The sequence below is a fragment of the Myotis daubentonii genome, chromosome 5 (assembly GCF_963259705.1).
Source record: "Myotis daubentonii chromosome 5, mMyoDau2.1, whole genome shotgun sequence".
Classification (NCBI taxonomy): Eukaryota; Metazoa; Chordata; class Mammalia; order Chiroptera; family Vespertilionidae; genus Myotis; species Myotis daubentonii.
The window spans coordinates 73,357,822-73,366,607 of NC_081844.1; the positions used below are offsets into that span (position 1 = coordinate 73,357,822).

General features: G+C 48.7%; 1 protein-coding gene across 1 annotated transcript; it reads right to left on the bottom strand.

The window, feature by feature from the left end:
* Positions 1-3,577: 3,577 nt before the first annotated feature.
* On the bottom strand, positions 3,578-8,721 carry LOC132236144 (ferritin heavy chain-like). The gene is made up of 2 exons (XM_059699530.1): positions 8,717-8,721; positions 3,578-4,458 (listed from the first exon to the last, which is right to left on the bottom strand). The coding sequence occupies exons 1-2, from the start codon at positions 8,719-8,721 to the stop codon at positions 3,720-3,722; spliced, it is 744 nt and encodes a 247-aa protein (XP_059555513.1). The 3' UTR covers positions 3,578-3,719.
* Between the last annotated feature and the right edge of the window lie 65 nt (positions 8,722-8,786).

An 8,786-nucleotide genomic window follows, 5' to 3' on the forward strand; every position in this document is an offset into this window, starting at 1 on the left:
CGCCCCGGAGGCCGGATGTTCAGTTGTTCTCACCGCGCACTCTGATTGGGCCAGCAGGGGGGGGTGTGGCCCGGGTCCCGCCGCCGCCGGGGCTTTGCTAGGGTTTGCAGGGGACCCGCACTGGGCATTCTGGGCCTCCCGGGCCGCGAGCTGCCAGGGGCTACGGTCCGCTCGTCTTCCTTTGGGTCGGCCCATCCTGCAGGGCGCACCGAGGAAGCGAGGAGAGGCCCAGAGGAGGCTGCAGGCCTCCCCAGCGGCTCCCCGGCCTCCGGCGCGGCGCCGCGGGCACCCCCGCCCCGCCCCCGCTGCAGGATGTTGTGATTTCTCTCCACCCACACGGCCTCGCCCGCCCTCGGCTTCTGCCGCCTTATAAGGCATCGCTGCCAACCCGAGACGTTGGGATGAGCTCACACCCATTACACAGGTGGGGAGCTGAGGCGCCACGGGCCCAGCGGCTGGCTCCTGGCCGAAGACTAGTGAGAAAGCAAGGCCGAAACTTCACAGCTCATCAGCACCGTCTAGTTCAACATCCTCCTCCCTCCATCCCCGCTTCACACACCAGGAGACGGAGGCTTGCCCAAACTCGGGGATTAAGGGAGAACCAGATTCAGCTGGGCTTCTGTCACCCAGCCATTCATTCATCCCAAAGTGCAGAGCCTCCGAGTGGTGTCTGGCACCGAGTGGTGTCAGCAAGATAGCCACGCTCCCTGCTTACATGCTAGAAGGAGGATAAAGATGAAAATCCAATAAATGAATAAGTAGGGTGGTCTCAGAGAGTGGTAAGTGCTATTGCGCCTGAAAATTAATAAAAAGAAACCTCATTTGAAATGAGGCCAGAAGGGGGAGCCCTCCTGCCTACCACTAGAGGCTAATTACAGACCCCAAAATGAAGGCGTCAATTAGGAACCTCAAAGGAAGAGACACACTTGCCAGTGGATACTACTTTACTGCCCCAGCAGGAAGATGTCCTTGCTCACCCTGAACTCTCCCTTTTCTCTCTTTAAAAGAAAGTGGACTTTATTTATTTTTAAGAAAATGCTCCTTTTTTTCTTTTCTTAAATTTTTATTGATTTCAGAGAGGAAGGGAGAGGGAGAAACAGAAACATCCACGGTGAGAGAGAATCATTGATCGGCTGCCTCCTCCATGCCCCACACTGGGGATCGAGCCCACAACCCCAGGCATGTGCGCTGATGGGGAATCAAACCATGACCTTCTGGTTCAGAGGTCGAGGCTCAACCACTGAGCCATGCCGGCCGGCGTGGACTTTTTTTTACAACTACTTCTCTCAATTTCCTTCTTTTTCTCTATGAAATAATGTTCCTCTCCTTTACTTTTTGAACTTGCCTATGGTTTTGCTGTAGCATGCTTGTCTTGAATTGCAAGTCTCTGCTATTCCCGAATAAACCCTCTTTGTTGGTAAAATTACTGGTTGTTTTATTTTTTAGGACAAGACAAAGAAGAGTGAGTGAAGGGAAATGGTCTCAGGGTATATGACATTTGAGCAGATCCAATCACACAAAGATCTGGGGCAACAGAGTTCCAAGCAGAGGTAACGAGCAGTGCAAGGGTTCTGAGCCTAGGGCCAGTTTGATGTGTTCAGGGAAGAGGAGGGCCTGTGTCGTTTCAGGGCCCAGGGGTCTGACATGAGATGAAGGAACATGGCCAGGCATCTGTTTTTCTCACGTGAAATGTGAAGCCTTTGAAAGGACAATTTATATTTTAAAAGATCACTGTAGCTAGTGGACATTAAGGAGGCAAGAGTGGAAGCAGAGAGAGAGCAGTTGGGAGGCTACAGAATTCCGGTAGAGAGAGGATGGCAGCTTGGACCAAGAGGAGGGCAGTGGATATGTAGCAGCGATGTTCAAACTTTTTCATCTCGTGGCACACATAAACTAATTACTGAAACTCTGTGGCACACCAAAAATTACATTTTTTTGCCAATATGACAAAAAATAGGTATCATTTTTATTCATTCACACCAATGGCTATTGTTGCATTGGCTGTTGTCAATCTAAGGGAAAAGAGGTCAGTGCCCCCGACTAAATAGGTACTTCATGTTTCAAACATCCTTGTGGCACGGTGCCGCTGGTTGAAAATTGCCGATACGGAGAAAGGTACATGGACCTAGGACACATCTGGAAGTCTAGGTAAGTGCCCTGGAAGAGGACAAAGGGCAGGTACCTCATCCAGTGAAGGCTGTTGTGTCCAAGTGGGACCTGAGAGTTGAGTGAGAATGTGCAGGTTTCAGAGGTAACTGGTAACTGGAGTGGGGAGGGAAAGAGCCGTCTGGACCAAGGGCCAGCACACATTCAATGTTCTGTGGAGGTAGACAGTAAGGGCTCATGCATTTGGGCCCTGAGGGCAGAGCACTGGGGTAGAGTTTCACCTGCACATTGTATTGGGCCTGGGGGCCAAGAAATGAGTCCAGGCTTTGGAGGGGCCTGGATCACAGAGGTCTTTGGAAGCCTCGTAGAGTTTGTACTTCATTTGAGGGTAGCAGGAGCGGTCAAGAGTGTTTTAAGCCAGAGGTAAGTGTGATCAGACTTGCTCACTCTGGGCCACACTGTGGAGGACCCGCTAGGAGTGGGGATCAAGGGTCAGGAGAGAGGGGCCCAGCTGCCTTGTGAGCACCTGTTGTTTTGGTGCCCAGCATCCGAACACCCCTCCTCTTTAGGAGGAAACCTATGAAATGGAAAGACGGGCCCTGCATTCCACTATGGAAATCAAAGGCGAGGCAGAATCTCTAAGGTTCCTCATAGCTGGCGCATGGAAAGGGAAGGGCAGGCCGCCAAGGGGAGTGGAAAAGAGGGAAGCGGGGTGTGGGGGAGAGATAGAGAGAGAGGAAAACATGGATGTGAGAGAGACACATTGTTTGACTGCCTCCCACACATGCCCAGACCAGGGCTGGGGATTGAACCTGCAACACAGGTATGTGCTCTTGACCAGGGATTGAACCCTTCGATGCACCGGCCGAAACTCTAACCACTGAGCACACTGACCAGAGCACAAGGCCTTTTAGGATAAACCATTAGAAAGAGGAATGAGGGTGCTCTGTGTCGGGGCAGTGAGCAGGAGGTGTCACAAACAAGTGGCCAGATTCAGAGCAATCATGGAGCTGGTGTGAGCAGGACTTGGTGGTTGATAAAGGGTGAAGAGGGGACAGTGTTATGCATAACTCTCAGGTTCTTGCTCTTCAACCCATTGTCTACCAACAGCCTAAGTGATTTCTCTAGCCCTATCTGGTTTGGCTCAATGGATAGAGCGTCGGCCTGCGGACTGAAGGGTCCTGGGTTTGATTCCGGTCAAGGGCACATGCCCTTGATGTTTCAATTTCTCTCTCTCCTTCTCCCTTCCCCTCTCTGAAATCAATAAAAATAATAAAATAAAATACATTATAAAAAAGTGACTTCTTTAAAAGGGGAAGTTGCCACCCACCATCTGAGATATGCATTTCTAGGAATTTATTCTACAAACATAATTGCACGCAAGCAAAATAAGAAATGAATTTTCAAGGTTATTCCTTGCAGCATTGTCCAAAATGATGAACTATGCTAATTATCCTTGGGTACTAATTACTTTATTTGAAGGAATGATACAAGGGAAAGAACATAAGTAGATGATTTGGTACAACTTATAGAAAAGGTAAAGGTGACCCCATGTTCATGTCCTGCTTTTGTGACCAGGGATGTCACCCATGGCTATGGGAAGAGCCTAAGGCTCAGCTCTCATCGCGGTCTCCCACGGTGTACTTGTCAAAGAGATACTCTGTCCTTCCGGATTCAGGAGCCCCCACCCTGTACAAGCTGGTTACATGGCCACCCAATTCTTTGGTGGGTTTCGCCTGCTCATTCAGGTAATGAGTCTCAATGAAGTCACACAAATGGGGGTCATTTTTGTCAGTGGCCAGTTTGTGCAATTCCAGTAGTGACTGAGTCACACTTTTTCCCAAGTGTGACGCACACTCCATTGCATTCATCTGATTCTCCCGGTTATCATAGTCTGGTTTCTTGATATCCTGAAGGGAGATTCCGCCACCTCGTTGGTTCTGCAGCGTCATCAGTTTCTCAGCATGTTCCTTCTTCTCATGAGATTGTTGAAGAACATATTTGGCCAAGTTCTTTAAAGCCACATCATCACGGTCAAAGTAGTAAGTCACAGATAGGTAGATGTAGAAGGCATAGATTTGGTGGTTGATGGCGGCCTCCACGTCCCGGTGGTAGTTCTGGCGTAACTGAGAGGGAGACACAATTTTCTGGGTGAGTGGCGGGGGCCTTGGGGCATCTGAGGGTGCAACGAGGAATGAAGGCGGGCCTGATCTATGCAGCCCATGCGGATGGGAGCTGAGTGCTGGGTCTACCCAAGCACTGTTGAAGCAGGAAACTGGGGCAACTCTCAGCCAAGACTGTCCTGTACTAATTATCCTTAACAGGGACTGATGAGGTAAAATTTGGTCCTTTCTGGTACAGGAATACTATGTAGCTGTTACAAAAAAGTGCAGGTGCTCTTCCTGCTCTGATATAAACAATCTCCAAGATACATTGTTAAATAAAAAAGGAAAGCGCAGAGCAGTGTATAAGGTTTGCTACCATTTTTTTTTTTTAAAGATCAGGATAGGCTGGGTTATGCTGCAGTAACAAACAATCTCTAAATCTCAGCGACATTAGACTTAAAACAAATTTATCTCTCAGGCTCACCACATGTCTGATGCAGGTTGTTGGGAAGTGGGCAGGATCCACTCAGAGTCGTCACTCAGGGACTGATGGTGACAGGGGCTCCATCTCAATTTGTGCTTCCACAGTAGCAGCTGGTGAAAGGAAATGTGAATTCCGTGTAGCCCTGAAAGCTTGCAGCTGGAAGTGAAGCAAGTCCCTTCTGCTCACATTGCATTAGTCAAGGCAAATCACATGGCCACAACTGACTTGAAAGGGGTGTGCGGTACAACACCACAGGGGGAGATTGTATTTTCCAAAGTTGGGCGTAGCAATAAACTCCCCTCCCACAGGCACTTCTGCAATGTGCCCTTGCCATCCCCACATCAAGAGGTGGCCTCTAGCCCTAACCGGTTTGGCTCACTGGGTAGAGTGTTGGCCTGCGGACTGAAAGGTCCCAGGTTTGATTCTGGTCAAGGGCATGTATCTTGGTTGCAGGCACATCCCCAGTAGTGGGTGTGCAGGAAGCAGCTGATCGATGTGTCTCTCTCATCGATGTTTCTAACTCTCTATCCCTCTCTCTTCCTCTCTGTAAGAAAGTCAATAAAATGTATTAAAAAAAAGAAAAAGAGCTGGGGTCTAATTTCCCTGTCCCTAGTGATTCTGTCATCAGTAGAATCTAACATTACTGATGCCCATAAGGGCTGAAGCCAGGCCAGAAAAGGCCATGCAGCCTGGTTCTCCGACAATGCTCACTCTCCCAAAGCTTCCCCCGGGAGGTTCCCTCAGAATCCGCGGCAATTCTGCGAGAAGCCCCAAGGGAACGGGAAGGCCATGTGTCCGGGCTCTGCTCCCAGGGCAGTCCCACCACAGCACCGCAGGTATGAGTGAGGGAGCCTCCAGGCAATTCCAGCTCCTGGCCGTTGGAATCAGCCCCAGCCATTCCAGTTTCCCCAGCAGAGGTCCCTGATGTTTGTAGCAGAGACACGAAGCCATCCCTGCTGTGTCTTGCCTAATTCTGGACCTGCAAAACCCATGAGCATAATAAAATAGTAATTTTATGCCGCTAAGTTGGGAGTGGTTTTGTTTGTTTGTTTGTTTGTTTTGCTTTGTGTTCACACAGAAATAGTTTTCTGGAATAACAACTCTATGTCTGGAAGGAGAATATTATTGGTAATATTTGGTGTACAACTGTAGGGAGTGGCTAGAGGGTTAAGCCTCAGACTGACCTGTGGCAGGGCCACAAACAAGTCCCAGCTTGGAGGGAAGAGCCCTCTTGGCATAATTAAGCTTGACCTTATAGTCCTCCCTTGCTCCTTCCTAGATAGTTAATGGGCTGTGGGAGGTGCAGCAAGTGCTGCCAAAATAAGGTGAAACTCACAAGAACATTGCAAACATGTTGACCACTACCCTTGTTTTGCTTTGTGTGCTCTGACTATAAAATAAAGCTGCGCTTGCAGGCCGCGGCGCTGTCTCTCCATCATAGAAGCAGCGTCCCACCGAGCCCCAGCTGTATTCTCTTGTCTGTTTTCTTTAATCCTTAACCCGTGTTACCTGTACTGTCCGCCAGGTTTCCCTCCGAGGTGTGAAAAATGGCTGCCAGCAGCGCCAAGCTCACTTCTCACCAATGTGGCAACTTCTACGAAAAGAGAAAGCCTCTATCTTGATTCCAGCAAAAACCCAGGGCTTGCCTCTCAGTGGTTTGCTTTGAGCCAGGTGTTCATTTGGAACCTATCTCCGAGGACAGAGGCAGTGTTCTGATTGGCTAGGCCTGGGTCACGTGCCCCTTCCCCCCCCCCCCCCCAGCTGAGGATGGGACGGTCTTTTGTTGTATCCACGTTGGGGGGGAGGGGAAGGAACACTGAGCGGCTCACAGGGCCCCTGGACTCGATTCCAATGTGTGTGCAGGGAGGCTTCCCCACACCAAGCAGTTACCAGACACCAGAGTCCACAGGTGAAGGGCTCAGCCCGAAGGACTGCCCTCCGCTTCAATGCCAGTCACGGTCCAGACTATTATCTGTGCTTCCGACCAACGAACGGGCTATAAATAAATCAGAGGTTCCTCTCCTTAGGTTTGACTCATTTGCTAGAATGGCTCACAGGACTCAGGAAACTCCCTTACTCACTAGATTACCAATTCATTACAAAGGGTATCAGAGGGCACAAGTCACCAGCCAGGTGAAGGGAGACGGAGGCTGAAGTCCGGAACAGGGAGTGTCTGTCTGCATGGAGCGTGGTTCCACCACATGGCAGCTCTTCTAAAAAGGGCCAGTGAGCTGTCCTTTGGGGTTTTTGTGGAGGCTTCATGACATAGTCATGTTTAACCAAAGTCAGCGATTTGCAACCTGTGTGCTGCAAGAATTTGTAAAGCATGCAATACCTGACTGTTTACAGGGCACTGACCTCTTCCCTAGATTGTACAAAAAAAACAAACAAACAAAAAAAAAAGTCAACAGCCAGCACAGCAATAGCTATCTGGTGTGAATGAATTAAATTATACCTTTTTTTTTTTGTCACATTGGCAACAAATTTATTTTTTGGTGTGCCAGAGAACATTAGTGATTCGTTTATGTGCACCATGAGATGAAAAAGGTGGAAACCCCTGGTCTAAGCCAATTATGAAGACCTCCTACCCTTACCAGAGATTGATTTAGGGGTGTCAGGTGGCCCAGTTCTGGCCAATGAGCCATGAGGGGAGGCCTGCTTGGAATTTTTGTGAGGAAGTTTTCCTCATTTTCTCAGGATTTACTGGAAGGGAAGTTTCTTCTTACTGGAGTTTACATGGTTTCTGTACACAAACCGCCATAGAAAAGAAAAAAAGAAGAGCCCTGGCTGTTGTTGCTCAGTGGTTAGAGCATCCGCCCAGGCACTGAAAAGGTCGAGGATTCGATTCTGGGTCAAGGGCTTGTACCTGGGCTGCAGGTTCAATCCCCAGCCCAGGTCAGGGCATGTGAGGGAGGCAACCAATCGATGTGTCTCTCTCACATCAATGTTTTCCTCCTCCCCTCCCCCACTTCCTTCTACTCTTTCTAAAAATCAATGGGGAAAAAATCCTTGGGTGAGGATTAACAAAAAAAAGAAGGAAGGAAGGAAAGAAGGAAAGAAGGCAGGAAGGAAGGAAGAAAGAAGGAAAGATAGATCTTGGGTTCTAAATGACACTGTGAAGCCACTGAAAGCAGTGTTCCTAGGGCCTCTCTCCTCAGATCTCGTGTGATGTGAAATGAGGAATGTGAATTTCCTCACTGCTTCCTAAGCTGGTTTTTCAAAGGCATCCTGACAGGCCTTGTAGCAGGGACAATCTGGTCAGGGCACAGGCAGTACAGTGCTAGACACGCAACTCTTCTCATCATCCCATGTGGCCTCCTCAGGATTCAGAGTCCTTGGAGACAGCAGCACCCACTGGTCAAGTTTAGGTCTATTTTTTAAAAACAAAAAACAAAATTTGATAGAATTAACTCGAAGATCTAATTAGCTTTATTAAGCAATTTATGAATTGAGCAGCATCCCATCTAGCAACTAGAAGTATGTTCCAATGGGGTTGTACAACATAGAAGAATTTTATAGGAAGGAGGCTGGGGCAAGGGAGCTATCAGTGAAAGAAAAGAAAAAGATTTTTAAACATAGGTACTAAGCTCCTTTAAAAAATATTTTTTAAAAATTGAATTCAGAGAAGAAGGGAGAGGGAGATAGAAACATCGATGATGAGAGAGAATCATTGAATGGCTGCCTCTTGCATGCCCCCTACTGGGGACCAAGCCCACAACCCAGGCATGTACCCTTGACTGGAGTCGAACCTGGGACCCTTCAGTGGATAGGCTGACGCTCCATCCACTAAGCCAAACCAGCTAGGGCAAGAAGGAATTATTTTTGAGCCTGGGCATCTTTTCTTTGGGGGAAGAAAAGCTAAGGGTTTTTATGGTGGAGAGTGCACCTTCTTTTTATGAGGGATGTTAATTATACCTTAACAAATGTAAATTTTAGCTGCAGCTTAACTGGATGGTTCTGGCTTGAGGTCACTCATGAGGCTGCAGGCGAGAGGTTGACTGGGGCTGCAGTATCCACTTACAGCATAGCCCCTTCACAAGGCGGTCAAATTGGTACTTTCTCCCCACACATGCCTCTCCCTAGGGCCGCTT